Source organism: Sebastes umbrosus, chromosome 14 (genome assembly GCF_015220745.1).
Source record: "Sebastes umbrosus isolate fSebUmb1 chromosome 14, fSebUmb1.pri, whole genome shotgun sequence".
In the NCBI taxonomy this organism is placed as follows: domain Eukaryota; kingdom Metazoa; phylum Chordata; class Actinopteri; order Perciformes; family Sebastidae; genus Sebastes; species Sebastes umbrosus.
Genome location: NC_051282.1, coordinates 1,574,701 through 1,590,067, shown reverse-complemented (window position 1 = coordinate 1,590,067; position 15,367 = coordinate 1,574,701). Strand labels below are relative to the sequence as shown.

The following is a 15,367-nucleotide window of genomic DNA, read 5'->3' as shown; positions in this document are numbered from 1 at the left end:
CTTGTAGTATGTACAGGTTTATTTTAAGTTGAGCCCAACTGGCATCATTGGCCATATAATACAGAGCAGCACACAGAGTGCCAGACAATTTAGACAACAGGGAAGTTACTTTAGTGTCATTTTCTTTTATTCAGAATTTAATCTAAGCTTTATTAGAACTCAGATTCGATCAAATTTAAAGGTTTAAATTTTGACAATTTTCCCCAGGTTGGGAAGATAATGTAGAGTATGTTTACTCTAAAAGTAATTGTAAATGTGTTCCCAGTTCTTTCCCTGAAGTTTTTTGAATGTCTGAAAGCGATATTACAAGGCAAAAGAAGAAGCTTTTCTAGACATCCTAGACATGTTAGTACAATATATGATGGTAGTAACAATATAACTGTATAAAGTTGTTTATTCTTAACACATCTTTTGGAACCTGTTAAGAATTGACCTTAAGAAAAAGAAAATAAGTCATTGAATGATCCGAGTGACTCACATGTGACACCGTTAAAACCCCATGCAGATGGTTTAGACCTCGCCAAGCAGTGCACACATGTATCTGCAAATACAGTTGCATATAACACGTAAGAACTTAAGAGTGTGGGTATTTAATCATTTTGGTTAACTTCTTCCCACATACTGTGGGTCAAATCCTGGCAAACTAAAAAGACGTACAGTTAAGAGTGTGGGCCGTCTTGATAAGAGGACCCTCTTTAGGTAAACTGGGGAAATATTTTCCATATATGCGGATCAGTTGCACCTACTAACAACTAAAATTGACAATTTACTGAATGAGACTGTAACCAGTGTCTGCTCCACTTTCTCCCTCTATTGTTGCATTTCTAAACCGTAATAGCAGAAGATCTTTAAAGATATATTATCAGAATCTTGGAGAATCTGATGTTGAGTTGCACAGAAGATATTTAAGGATAGTGTTAATTAGCACCAAAAGCTATCAGCATAAACTAAATAGTTCCACATTTGAGTGAGCTAAACTGGCAGGCACAGCATTTTGTAGGGACTCTGATTGGCTGTAGAAGGACAAATGAGGGTGGTGCAAAGTGAACAGAATAACCAGATACTTATTTGTCAGTTTAGTTCCCATTTCCCCACCCCCCAAACAGACCCCAGCAACATCATGTCAGACATACAAAGGGCACCACGGTCCAGTCTATCTCTGTCAATTTTCATTCTTGGACGTACGTACATGAGGCTATACAGAGGTACATACAAGCAGTTACACACATTGATAATGTTGTAAGGACAATGTGCTTCCGTACAATGCAGCTACAGCATTAACAAAAATTTAGAGAATGCAAATTGATTACTTTTTTCAGCTTAACTGTATCGCATCCATCTGCACAGGCACACAGACATGTACTCACACACACGCACTCTCGTCGCAAACCCTCGCCCCCCCCACCCCCTCCCCCCTTATGTCACAAAGCGCGTCTAAAATCAAATTATAGATCTCCCCTAGACAAACCCCACACATTCCATTGGAATTCACGTGGATTTCATCGTTCCTCCACACTTTTCCACCCCGACCTCCGATAAGTCTGACCTTCCTGCACACAACCTCCACTTTGTGTACTTTAAGCGTGAAAACCCCCGCCGTAACCTAACCCGCCCCGTCTCTGCCCCCTCCCCATCCCACCCCGCACCCCCCCTGCAGGCTCTCCCCTCTCCTCCCCTCCCCTCCGGTTGGGTCGAGCTGAGGTCGGTAGCTGTACAATAAATTGGGGGTGCAGTCTTTTATGCTGAGCTGAAGAGGGGAAGGGTAGGAGGGAGGAGCAGGAAGGCAGTGCTGCTCAGTCATCTTCCAGTCCCTGGTTGAGGAGAAAGTTGGCTGCCAGGTTCTCGTTCCTCTCGCAGGCAAAGTAAGCCTGGATCACCAGAGCCTCGGGGAAACCCAATGCTTTTAACTGTTGGATAAAGAGAGGAAAAAAGGCTTTACAAACAGTATCTGAAACACTTTCATTTCTAATCTAACAATGTACAAAAGATTAAAAAAAACAAAAACATTTTCAATATTTACTCACCCTTTCGATGGCTTCCTTCTCCTGAGGTGTAACCTGGATATAGTTGACAGGTGCGCCCTCCTCCCCTGCTGCCCCCATCTCTCCAACTTCTGGTGCATCTCCCCCCTCTCCCACTGGCTCGTTCAACATCTGGATGAACAGCTCCTGATGCTGACTGATTTGCTGAGGGGGAAGAGACACAGATGAGAAGTAAAGCTCCGGTTGTGCTTTCCGCAAAGGACGGTTGCACGGACACGAGCTGACGTGGAATTGTGACGAGGAAACGTTTGGATCTTTATACTCTGTGCTGGTTTCTCCTTGCAGGCAAACTGACATTCTCAAAACTCCTCAAAGTTCTCATCGTCTCCGCCCAACTGCATCTGCGTAGTTACAAAAATTTGTGGACAGGCGTGCGACACTCGCGACCCTCCGAAAAATAAATCCAATTGCAGTCTGGCTTGCCTTGCGGCTAGAAAGACATTAAATAGAGATGACTTGCAGGAATATTAATGAAAATAATAAACTAAAACTCATCTCCACGTGTGCTTGGCGTGAACGGTTCTCAGTGCGAGCATAGACTGTGTTACCTGTAGAAGTTCAGGGTTCTCTCTCCCTAGTTGCTGGAGAAGAGCTGGTAGCAGAGTAGGGTTCTGCTGGATGGCCTGTCTCATGTGCAGGAACTGGGGCTGGGTCCGCAGGAATGCAAGTGGGTTCTCTCCTAATGGCAAACAAAATGAAGAACCATCAGCACAAGAGCTAACGAAGTCAGTTACACACAGGACAATTTAGATGCATTAATAACTTGCCTATATGTCGTACTAATTTTCGGTTATTTCCTGTTAAACTCACGATTCACGGCCAGACTGAGCTAGATGTGCGTTTCCAGTTCGCCCTAGCCTGCCTTGTGGTTTCAGTAGCGCTATCTGTACAAAACCAAATACATGCAGCAAATGGTCTGCTATAGGGATGCTCATTTTGAAAAAATTCTTAACCAATAACTGACCCTTGTTAACCGATTATTAACCGTTAACCGACAAGATTTGTGCCTCGCATGCAGCGGTGTACCAGCTGCAGGAGCACAACAGATATTGGTTGACGGGAGTCTCCAGTCTCCTGTTCATCGTCCGGGAGCGTTAACTTAGCAGCTACGATGCTGCGTGTAGTGTCGCGGACATGCAGCCACTTTCCCAATAAAAGTCTCCACCGCACATTTAGTTTAGTTTAGCAGGTTGTCATCTGTGTGTCTGCCCGGCGGAACTTTAGCGAGTGTCCAACAAAAAGTGTGTGTATTTGTGCTACATTAGCAGCTCTAGCATTGCCCCCGAAAGAGTACGTGTGCCGTCGCACACGTAGTCTGCCTAACTTTAGCGAGTTTCCAACAGACTGTGTGTGTGTTGGCGGTGAGTGTGAGGTTGTTGGTGGCGTTCTAGCTGTGAACGTAGGTGTAGCAGTGTGTGTACAGATTATTTGTCGGTGAATAAATGCTACGAAACTACAACTCCTCCGCTCCGCTCAAGCGAGCTGGAGAGACCAGAGCCGACTTCCTGTATCCTGCAACTCTGGCTCCGCCTCTTAAGGTGGGCTGTTAAGGTGGACCAGCTTTTCTCCTTCAAGTGACAGCCTCTCCTCTGAGCCGCTCAGCTTTTGACTTAATTATTAACATTTCTTTTAACTGTTTTAACCGATAGCATTAATCGGTTAAAATGCTTAATGTCGGTTAACGGTTAAACGGTTAATTATGGACATCCATAGTCTGCGAACACTGATGCTTAGAGGTGCAATTTTAAATACTTGTGGCAAGTGACTGTTTCTTTTATCCAAAACTAGTGCAGTGACAGTTCTGGGGGTGGCCATTCGGAATGGGCCGATTGCATGGCTCCGGTTATTGCTGCTTGCAGCGTTGTTGGAGCGTGCCCGTTCGGACCATGTGCCTGTTTGGCGTGTGCCTTGTTCAGAGCATGACAAATGCTTGGCTCCTGGAAATGCTGCAAGTTAAGAGTTCAGTTGTAACGTTAGTATATCCAGCATCCAGCAGCAAAAGTGAACTGCAGTCAATGAGCCGCGTCCTGTTAAGGCCCACTGTGGACGACATGCTGGACTCAGTCCTCATAGCCCTGAGGCCCCGTCCCCACTGCTGCACAGAGCACTCATTCAAATTTTAAAACTGCATGTCCAAATTGCACCAACTTCGACGCTGTGCATCCTCGGGTCCCCATCAATACACCCAACCAAGTGTGAAGGAGATCGAATGAGCGGTTCTCAAGATATGTGACGGACATTTAGACAGACATCGTTTGCTTTATAGTTAGATATAAAAATTCGATTTTCCCTCCACTGTAATGGACATGTGCACCACATAGCAAATATTTGTATACAAATGTATAGACAAATCCGGCGACCGCTTTGTGTGTTCCACCGTCTAATGGCGCTGCCATTACTGCGATGGTAAGTCGTATTGACTGTACTGTCTGCTAACAGTAGTAACTGGGGACTTTCAGCCGAATGCTGTGGTTGCTCGTAGTAACTTACGGATGGTAGGAATGGGTCATGATTTTCGATTAATAATCGACTAATTATCAGTAATTTCAAATAGTATTTTTGCTTGGAATGCACATCCCTAGTAAATGGTTGGCGTAGATAATAAAACACAGATGACTTTAAAATTGATTGAAATAAACTTGAAGGCTTTTACTGTACAGGTATATGCCTGTACAGATTGTTAAGCCCCCTGAGGCAAATTTGTGATGTGTGATTTTGGGCTATACAAATAAATTGACTTGACTTTACGAGGACACAGCTGCCGTCACTTCAAGAAGCCACGATGCATATGGCAGAGTCAGTTAACACGGTTAACAGACACTATGTGCTCTGTTTGTGATGGCGACCGATTCATGTTTACTTTGTTAGTAGGTTATATATATAAGTAACGTTATATTTAACAATAACGCCACAGTTAGTTGATTGAGTTTATTATTCTGTGGGACCACCGCAGCCCCTAGACAGTGCCTTTAGCCCACTAACGTTAGCTACGCTAGCTAAGCAGAGGTAACTTAGCAGACGTTACTTGTTTCACCATGTCAGGCTAACGTTAGCTACGCTAGCTAAGCATTGTTAACTTAGCAGACATTACTTGTTTCACCATGTCAGGCTAACGTTAGCTACGCTAGCTAAGCATTGTTAACTATGCAGATATTTGTATCGCCATGTCAGGCTAACATTAGCTACGCTAGCTAAGCATTGTTAACTTAGTAGACGTTACTTGTTTCACCATGTCAGGCTAACCTTAGCTACGCTAGCTAAGCATTGTTAACTATGCAGATATTTGTATCGCCATGTCAGGCTAACATTAGCTACGCTAGCTAAGCAGTGGTAACTTAGTAGACGTTAGTTATTTCACCATGTCAGGCTAACATTAGCTACGCTAGCTAAGCAGTGGTAACTTAGTAGACATTAGTTGTTTCACCATGTCAGGCTAACATTAGCTACGCTAGCTAAGCAGTGGTAACTTAGTAGACGTTAGTTATTTCACCATGTCAGGCTAACATTAGCTACGCTAGCTAAGCAGTGGTAACTTAGTAGACGTTAGTTATTTCACCATGTCAGGCTAACATTAGCTACGCTAGCTAAGCAGTGGTAACTTAGTAGACATTAGTTGTTTCACCATGTCAGGCTAACATTAGCTACGCTAGCTAAGCAGTGTTAACTTAGTAGACATTAGTTGTTTCACCATGTCAGGCTAACGTTAGCTACGCTAGCTAAGCAGTGTTAACTTAGCAGATATTTCTTCTTTGGTACATATTTAATTTACAATAGTAAAGATCAAGAAAAGTTTCAAATTCTTTCATTTTAGAACCATCAAATGTTTGGCATCACTGCTTGAAAAATAAACAATTAATTGATATTAAAATATTAATAATAGATGTCTTTTGATCGACTAATCAATTAATTAATCTACTAATGGTTGCAGCTCTAGTCCTAATAAAAACAAATGGCCTGTATCTGCTCATAGAGGCCACAACACGTCCCCACAGAGTGAAGGAACAAAGGCGCAGGTTTGGTGGCAGCTAACAAGTCAAACAACTATTCACACGTGACCATGGTAGAGAAACATTGTGTGACTAATGAGTCATATGATGAATCACTGCCTGCCAGTGAGGCTATGACTATTATTAATTGTAGTTATCAGTAAATGTGTCCAGTCCTCGCAGCGGTCACATGTTTAAACATTCTGGAATAAGGATGCTAGTTGTAGTAAACTTTGGGGATCTTTCCCATTCACATATTAAAACTATGGTGGGCAGTTTTAAAATCCACTATAAGTAATACTCCACCAGTACTGTTTTGTATCTTTCAGACAGTAGGGAGACACGGACACATAGTGTCAAGTGGACTGTTTGTATTTTTGGACCGAAATGAGCGTGTGCCTCACCCTCTGCGGGTCCAGACGCGGGGGCCGGCGCTGGGGGGTTACTCTCCTGGACCGGGCTGCTGGGGATACCCTGAAAACACAACAATAAAACTGTCAGTCACTCAGTCACTCAGTCACACACACACACACACACACTGCATGCTGCCAAAGAACAGGGAGAGATCCAAATAGTGTGAGGGCCATGGACGTTAGATAGCAACTGATAATTTGGTTCATATTAGTTGGTAAATACAACTCAAGACATTTACTTTGAGTAGACTTACACATTTAATTTGACCCCGTAAGGACAACTGCCTCGTAAAGCTTTCAGTATTCTCAAAATAACATACACTCAGTTCCCAGTTTATTAGATGCACCAAAGCTAAACTAAGCTAATACAACAGCCCTTCAGGTTGGGCGACTGGATGAATATATCGGCCATTGGCTGAGTACATCGCCAGTTGTTTTTTTTGGGGGGGACGGGGCGATTTTTGTCATTTTATTAAGATAATTTAATGGTCTGCCTGCGAAGAATGAGTAGTTCTAGTTCACATAGCCAGCCCAGCCGTGCCTACATGTGAGTCCCTGTTTGTGTGTCCCACTGGCTAGCTAATCGCAGCTGCTCTGCACTGCGCTCATACGGCAGTTACAACTGATAACGGCGTCCCGTTTGACGCCGTGGTCACGGAAGCACCGTAGCACCGTTAGCTGCTGGCCGCCAGCTTAGCCACTTGGTTGCCATGTTGAGAGCCGTGTGGAGGCAATCCCTCAATCATAGATATGCTCTTAATTTCGTATAGAGGTCCTTTAATTGACCTCACAGAGCAAAGCTTAGTAAGTCAGATCATATGGAGCATGTGGCACCATTGCTTAATTACATAAACTAAATCAAGAAGTAGAGTGGCTCACACTGATTAACATAGTGCATTGTTATTTTTCAGCCTAGTTAGCCATCCTCTTCCCAAAAACGTGACTTTTCCACAGTGTATTAAGGCAGCAAGCAGACAAAGCGGAGTAGTGGCAGCTGGTGCTTGGGGAGACCTTTGGAAAGAGCAGAGCTTAGGCTGTGTTGAGTAGATTTTAGTATTCCTATGTAGGAAGTTACAAGTGGATTACCACAATAGACTGACATGATGGTCAGCAGGCACAACTGCAGCACAGAGAAGTTTAATTACATTTGTATAAAACAATAACTGGGAAAATACATGAATACTACTACTGCTGACTTTAGCTGCATTAATGTTAAACCGGTGGTGCTTTTCAGATGTAAGACTAATATAAGTATGTGTGTGGGTGACTCACAGTGAGAAGGTACTCCACTGCTCTGTGGGGGTTGTTGTAACTGGACCGTAGTGCAGCCACCACTCTCTCCCTTTCGTAGCCCATAGACATGATCTCTGTGAGCATAGCCTCGTACTCGGCTCCAGTCACTGAAAACCAAACACACACAGAGATGACCAAGTTACTAACCCTGCATATTTTGTATATTTTGCAAAGTTGCACCTTCATGCATGACGATCAACAGGAACATAAACAGAAAATAGCTTTTCCAATTATTCCTCCCGTCAGAAGTAGCTAATGTAGTAAGTTCCCCAAAATGCTTTTAAATATAGCACTTAGTTTGCAAATTTGAAACACTACAAACCTTAAAGAAATACTCCTAACAGATGTCCTTTTGTTCGGAAAGGTTTGTACTGTATATTTAAATTTTACATTCATTCACTTGCCGCTTTTGTCCACAGCGACAAGACACTGTAGCATCCTCCTTTGTGGAGGACAGCAGATATAGTCAGTGGAGAGAAGTGGCATATGCTGCACCAGCAAGCTGCTAATAGGGGATACATACATCCGTTTTAGGGTTTATAGAACTATAGAAATAGAACTATGCCTTAAAGGGTAACATCAGTATTTTCCAACCTGGACCTTATTTTCCCATGTTTTTGTGTCTAAGTGACTAATGGGGACAACAGTTTTCTTAATTGGTCCAGTATTGAAGGAGAGCGCTGCAGCCAGCAGCTGCAAAACGGGCTGCAATGTAATCCTTCCGGGCAATTCCGCACCGTCAATGTACGTCTACTAAAAGTGCTTGCTTTGCCACTGACAGGCCCAGATTGTTATTATAACAACATTTTGGAAAAGACCCTACAGAGATATAAAACATTTTTCTTTACGTTTTGTTTGATCCGGTCTGTTTGTTATTGGGTCTAACCAAGTCTCGCTCAAGGAGGAGTCTCCTTCTGAGAGCAGTTTTTCATTCAGAGCATTAATACAGCAGCAAAGAACTACTGTCTGTGTAAAGATATAGAGGAGTAATGTCTACCTGAGCAGAGAATGAAGTCATTCTACTTCTCTGTATGTAGTAATCTGAATTTCTCTGTATTTTTTTTACATAGCCAATACGGTCGCGCGTGCCTTTGCACTGCCCTCACACGGCGGTTACAGCTCATAACGCCATCCTGACTGACGGCGTCGTCGCAGAAGCGTAGCACCCACCCCCCGATTTCCCCTCAGGTATGCGCTGTTAGCTCCGTTACCGTTGTTTGCACTTTTAGCGCTGTTAACAGCAGGCCGCCGGCTTAGCCGTAGCCATGTTGAGAGCTGTGTGGAGGCAATAGATATCCTCTGACTTTCGTGTTTAGCACCTTTAAAATCTTACATACAGTTTATAACATACAAACACACAAAATGGGCTTAAATAGCAGCTGACTCCTCCTATTTTACATTCTCTACAAGTATGAAACACAATGTATGAGTGGACCAACTGGGAATCCCCATTGCTCTCTGTGGCACCACAATAAGGGATGGTGTACTTTGTCACAGCCTAAATATAGGAGCAGTATGTGCTGCACTGCAGCCTGTAAAGTCCCTGACTCACAGCAGGAACAATTTCTGGCACAGCAAATATAACTCAAGTTTTACACAAGAAATGTACCGCTGTGATATTGACCCATTTATAACACCATTTACATTTAACAACAGTGAGCAAATAGCAACTACTGCACTGAGACTATAACAGCTGCACAGCTTGCCGGTCTGGCAGTGATTCAACTGTTCCTTACCCAGCGCTGAGGAGGCATCCAAGCCCTGACCCCCACCACTGGAGCTACAAAACATAAGAGGTGAGGAGGAAAGTCAGACAACATTTCTATGATTCCAGGGTGATGAGAGAAAGGAAGTAGACACTGATGACAACTGCATTTAGATATCAGCATCCATTCCATCACATAAACAACTGTTTACTTATTGTGTTGAAATGAAAATACTTGTCTTAGATATTTAAGAAAATGTATGTTGCAATCGTCTTGTAACACTGACTAACCACTGAACAACCCATTTTTCCAAGTTTTAGGAAACATGGCGTAAAAGTAAAGTTTTCCAGTTATGTTAAGGACCAACTTAAACAAAAAGTCACTTCTAACCATTAAGGTTGGAAAACGACACGAGTGTTAGAATCATTTATCACTCTGAGTCAAACCCTAAATTAAAAAAAAATCAAATTAATATCTCAAAAATATTATCTATGAAATTAATTTTCCCAGCACTACTTCCCAACTCTCCTTAGTATGTAAAAAATGGTTTTGATAAAGAAATGGTAACGCCTGCAAACAACTCCATGCCACAATATTTTTATTGACTGTTTCGATCCTTAGTTGTTGTTTTTTTTTATTTTTTGACCTGAGGATGTTCCAAGCAGGATTGAAATGTAGTCAATAAAAATACTGTTGCATGGAGTAGTATGCAGCCGTTACCTTTTTCTTTACCGACGCTGTTCTGGTAACCTCGCACCTACATGATGTGCATATAATTAATCTTCTTCAGAAATGGTTTTAATAACATTATACATTGTGAAATAGACAGGTTGTACCTGGCTGGTTGTTGTGGTTCTGTGGCTGCGGCACTTGGCTCCTCTTTGGCCTCCTCGGAGGGAATGGGGACAGCTGCGGGGGTTGGGGCTGGGGCTGAAGCCGGGGTTGTGGCGGGGACAGCTGTTGACGTGGAGCCAGAGTCCTGTACAGGGGGCTTGGGTGCTTCTGAGGCCGGAGGCGAGGCGGCAGCTGCAGGTTTAGCCTTTAGCCCGTTCAAAAGAAGGCGCTGTTAGACTAGCAACTTAAAGGCACAATGAGTGGTTTTTGTCGGTTGCGGTTTGTAAACACAACATTCAAAGTTGGCCCCTCTTCCCTGGCTCAACGAGGGCTACGGTGATCGCCAGCGGGTGAAAGCCAACCCCGGATTCACTCTCGTTTTGAACGAGCTTTGTCCGCTTGGCATTTCGCCTTGCTATTATTTGCGTTTCTTTTCTGCGCTGTGTCCACCATTTTGGTAGCTTCTTGTGTGCTTTCGGGCTGCACAATTAATCAAATACTAATCGTGATCCCGATTCTGGCTTCGCACAATTAAATGAACATGACCGACTGCAATATTGATGTTTAAAATGCAGTCCAGACTAGTAGAAAAATAATATACTTTAGAACAGACGGGCAAAACAAAAATACACTGAATTCAGGTAAAGAAGAAGCTTATTTTAAGTCTTATTTTGATGCAAAGACTTGTGAATTAGCAGGAATGTAGCATGACATGGAAGTTAAAGCAGTACGCTTGTTTATTTAAATGTGAAAGTGCAATAAAAATATTTTGTCCCTAAAATTGAATGAATAAATGTGACAAATAATGGTAATCTGAATATTGTTCAAAATAATCATGATTATCATTCTGGCCATAATCGTGAAGCCCTAGCATGCTTATGATTTGGCACCTGGTCACTACATATTTTTAGAGGTTGACCCCCCGAAACCTCCCAAACACCGCAAAATGAAAAAAGAAAAGAGAAAATAGGGGCAGAGGGCCCTTCCTTTTTAGGAAAATTCTACTCATTCTGCCTTTAATTAAAGAAAATGTCTGACATTATAATCAGCCAACAAAAAGTACTATAATATAATAGCCTAACTGCTGACAGTAGATTGGCTCAGAAAAGTTAAAACACTACTCTATAAAACCCAATGTCATCAGTAAGTATTACAATCAATTAAGACCTCACCTTTGAAACCATCACTACAACAAAATTCTTCTCATCAATGTTGTAGTCCTTAATAGGCGTGTCATCCTGCAGGATCTTTCCAGCGTATATCAGCTTCTGCCCAGATACAGGAAAGTTGTCTTTTCCTCTTTCTGCTTCTATCTTCTCTTTCAAGGCTTTCACCTGACAAAGAAGAGATTCATCATAATCAATAACCATTGACATGCAAGCACTTCCTAATGGTCTCCTAATGCATTCGTATCCATATTCTGGCTCCGGTGGAAGTCTTTCATGCACCTCTTTGGTCTCTAACCTTCAAGTCATAGGTCCTCGATATTCTACAAAGCAGCTATGAACTCAAACAAGACTAGATGGACCAATGACAATGTCATTACCAGGCAGGGAAGTATCCGAACTGACTTCAGGGTTTCATTGAGCTGTTCTCTATCACACAGCATGACAGTGCTCATTGTAAATAAGATACAAGTTACATATGTGAATCGTTTCCACTGGGAGTAACGGAAGTACAGTTCACTGAACGTTGGCCTTGCTAGCTCCATGTCAGAGATGTGAGCATGCTAACAAACTTAGCCAGCTGCTCAGTGCGCTCCCAATCAGGCTCATCGTGATTAGCAGTGTCATAAGCGTTAGCATTAGCAGTGTTATCGTAGTGGGAAGCTCGGGCTCAGGCTCGTCACAGAAGTTACAGCATCGCGTAAACCCAACAGCTCGCACTGAAGAGCAGCAGCAGCAGCAAAGGAACCGCGACACAAACCTGAACCGATTAGAGATCCGTTAGCAGTTGCGTCGGGATCACTTAGTTACCGGGCTAACGGCTGTCCAGCTAGCTGACTGGCTCCGGTTGGCTAGTGAGGGTTCACGTTGTTTAGCACCCGTTTCATTTGTGTTGCCAAACTCCTAACCCGGGCTGTTAGTGGGCACCCTTTAGAGGAGACTACATAACATGTTATCTCATTGGAAATATGGAATCAAAGTGTTGGGTCTACACGTAAAGTTCAAGCAGAGGTCCCGCAGCTGGCTCTGTTAGCTTCAGTTAGCTCCAGTTAGCTAGCAGCCACTCACCGTCTGTTCGGGGTCGATCTGGATCTGCAGAGTCTGCTGCTGCAGCGTCTTCAGCGTGATCTGCATGGTAGCGGCGGCTGACGGGGAGCCAGGTGGGCTTCACACGGACAAACAGCTGCTCGCTAAGCACTTAGTTTGGTTTTAAAGTTGGTAAGATAACGACAAGCCGAAGAATGTGTGTATCCATGAGCACTCAGCAAACCGCCATCTTTGGTGACCAGTTGGTGGAGCGGCGAGAGTAGCTCCGCTGGAAGCTACGAGATCTCGTTCTATACGACGAGACTACGGGAAGTGGTTTTAACCTTTAACATGTGAAAGGTTTCACTTGAATAATTCTATTTCAAATACTTACACATGCATTTTGAATCGTCATAATTAGGCTACAGTGTATGTAATAAGGATAAGGATTCCATAGATGTGCAGCAGTCCGACTGATGAGAACAATAATTCAGAGTATCTCCAAATATACAGAAGTCGTTTTTTAAGATCTTCATGTGGTATTTTATCATTTATTAGATTGATTTTGGCAAATATTGCATGCTATATAGGCTATCTGCAATTTGTTTATTAACAGCAATTCAATAGGGTGACTTAAAGGTCCCATATTGTAAAAAGTGAGATTTTCATGTCTTTTACATTATAAAGCAGGTTTAAGTGCTTTATAAATACTGTTAAACTATCAAAGCGCTCAATATACGGAGAAACACACACAGCCCGTATTCAGAAATTGTGTTTGAAACAAGCCGTTAGGATTTCTGTCCATTTGTGATGTCACAAATATACCATATTTAGACCATTACACGGTTTTAAACATAAATATTCTAAATGTGTCCCAGGTTATTTCCTGTTGCAGCGTATGTAAATAATATCAGCTGACAGGAAGTAAACATGGACCCAAGCTGTTGCCTAGCAACGCAATTCCGTTGCAATGCACTAAAACGGAGAGTTTCAGACAGAGGGTAGGCTATATTTAGGCAGACAGTGTGAGGAAAATAAAGTTTTTTTTTTTAACATTACAGCATGTAAACATGTTCTAGTAGAAACACAAAATACAAGTATGAACCTGAAAATTAGCGTGATATGGGACCTTTAAGGGTGATTGGGACATAAGGTCGAATGGGACAGTATTACTACTCGCCTGATGAGTGAAAATAAAAACTCTTTTGCTGAGCCCTATGTTGTGAGAGTGGCGTAGGTCATTTGGAGAGTAGCACAGCCAGTGTGTAGTGTGTGTTTGCGTGCATGTGAGAAGGGGAGCGAAAGAGCAAGTGAGAACAAGCGCGGTGTGTGAGTGAAAGCAAGCGGGCAGTGGAGCAGAAGAAAGGTGGTTTTAGCTTTGTAACTATCAAGTTGAATGTTCGATGGAAGTTGCAGTTTGTGCAGAAATAAATGCTGCAGCTCTTCAAGACCAACAGAGGTTTCCCGTGTCTTGTTTCCCTGCTGTTGAGTGAAGTGACGGGGGTTAACTCCGAAGCGAGTATAGACTCCGGCCCTTGAGACCAAAGCTACGGTCTCCCCTGTGTCTTTTGACTACGGTCGGGAGGCTGAAGCAGGAAAAGTTGACACCTAGCTATGAAACCACATAATCAAAATTGCGTGCCCTCAATGGTGTGACATCACGTAGGTGGGCGGGGCAAACATCAAACAGGAAGTTGACCCTGTAAAGCATGAGGTGAGGAAAATGACATAAGCTTTTGTTAGAGTTCATCCTAAGGTCATAAAATGGTCATAGCTAATATATTACACAAACCTTTGATGGAAACATGAATATGATGTCCTACTGTTTGGGTCAGTGCTAAAGGTGCTAGCTTTAACAGTGCTAGCTTTGCTAATGAAGAAAATGATCAACCTTGCTATGGAGAACAACTGTGTATGCTCTGTATGCTCTACATTAGTGTGTGTGGACCCCTAATCCAGTGGTTCTCAACCTTTTTAAGTAACGACCCACCAGAATAATCAGGTTGGTGTTCGTGATAGGGATGTTAATAATTAACCGTTTAACCGTTAACCGACATTAAGCATTTTAACCGATTAACGCTATCGGTTAAAACGGTTAAAAGAAATGTTAATAATTAACTCAAAAGCTGAGTGGCTCAGAGGAGCGGCTCGTCTCTTTTAAGGTCACCTATTATGCAAAATGCACTTTTCCATGTCTTTTAAACATCAATATCTGTCCCCAGTGTGTCTACAGGTCACCATAGTATCATAAAAGACCATCCTCTCTCTTTTTCTCCTGCTTCATCCCTCAGAAAATGGGTCTGAAAAAATGCTGATCAGCACATGCTTAAACTGGTGACATCGTGACATTTTTCAGGCCATATAAGGGTTTCCTGGTGGAACGGTTAGAACCTCCAGCTAGGTGACCCCGCCCACAGAGTGGCTCTCTCGCTGTCCGCCTCGTAACTATAAGCAAAGTCTGCTCCTACTTCTGTTAGTATGCAAGAACCAGCAGAACAGTCTTCATGTACTCCCATCATCTGAGATAAATATAACATGTTCTTTCACAAAGGCTTTATGTAAATACACTGTTTAAAACAGTTGATATGAAAAATGTATTTGATGTCATGCATGTAGAAGAGTACAGGTAGTAAATAGTGACTGTAAGCAACACAACACATTTCTGTTTCACAGTCAAACTTTATTTGAGTAGACAGATGACAATATTAATTATTCACAGCATTTTGAACGTGAACAGATAACCACATTTCACAACATAAATATGGCAATAACTGTCTGACAAGTAGAACTGTTACTCTGAAACATAACATAACGTAAGTCCTCCCAGTAGCTGCTGATACTGTGGTTACTGAGCAGTTTTTATATAAGTTCAGTTATGTTGAGAGAGACAGGATAAAGTCT

General features: G+C 42.7%; 1 protein-coding gene across 2 annotated transcripts; it reads right to left on the bottom strand.

Moving 5' to 3' along the window:
- Nucleotides 1–376: 376 nt before the first annotated feature.
- rad23aa (RAD23 homolog A, nucleotide excision repair protein a) lies at nt 377–12,605 on the bottom strand. 2 transcript variants are annotated; one of them, XM_037791257.1, is made up of 9 exons: nt 12,509–12,605; nt 11,447–11,608; nt 10,277–10,479; nt 9,471–9,514; nt 7,714–7,841; nt 6,433–6,502; nt 2,591–2,721; nt 2,025–2,186; nt 377–1,907 (listed from the first exon to the last, which is right to left on the bottom strand). In XM_037791257.1, the coding sequence occupies exons 1-9, from the start codon at nt 12,572–12,574 to the stop codon at nt 1,794–1,796; spliced, it is 1,080 nt and encodes a 359-aa protein (XP_037647185.1). In that variant the 5' UTR covers nt 12,575–12,605; the 3' UTR covers nt 377–1,793. The 2 variants fall into 2 exon arrangements, with proteins under 2 accessions (XP_037647185.1, XP_037647184.1); XM_037791256.1 differs by lacking the exon at nt 12,509–12,605 and adding an exon at nt 11,821–11,962.
- Between the last annotated feature and the right edge of the window lie 2,762 nt (nt 12,606–15,367).

Bases quoted from the DNA above. Each gene is read 5' to 3' on its own strand.
- rad23aa (XM_037791256.1), bottom strand. From the start codon at position 11,895: ATGAGCACTGTCATGCTGTGTGATAGAGAACAGCTCAATGAAACCCTG. The intron at 6,503-7,713 runs GTGAGTCACCCA...TTGTGTTTTCAG, and splicing joins CAGTGGAGTACCTTCTCACT to GGTATCCCCAGCAGCCCGGT. The intron at 2,187-2,590 runs GTAACACAGTCT...CTTCCCCCTCAG, and splicing joins AGAACCCTGAACTTCTACAG to CAAATCAGTCAGCATCAGGA.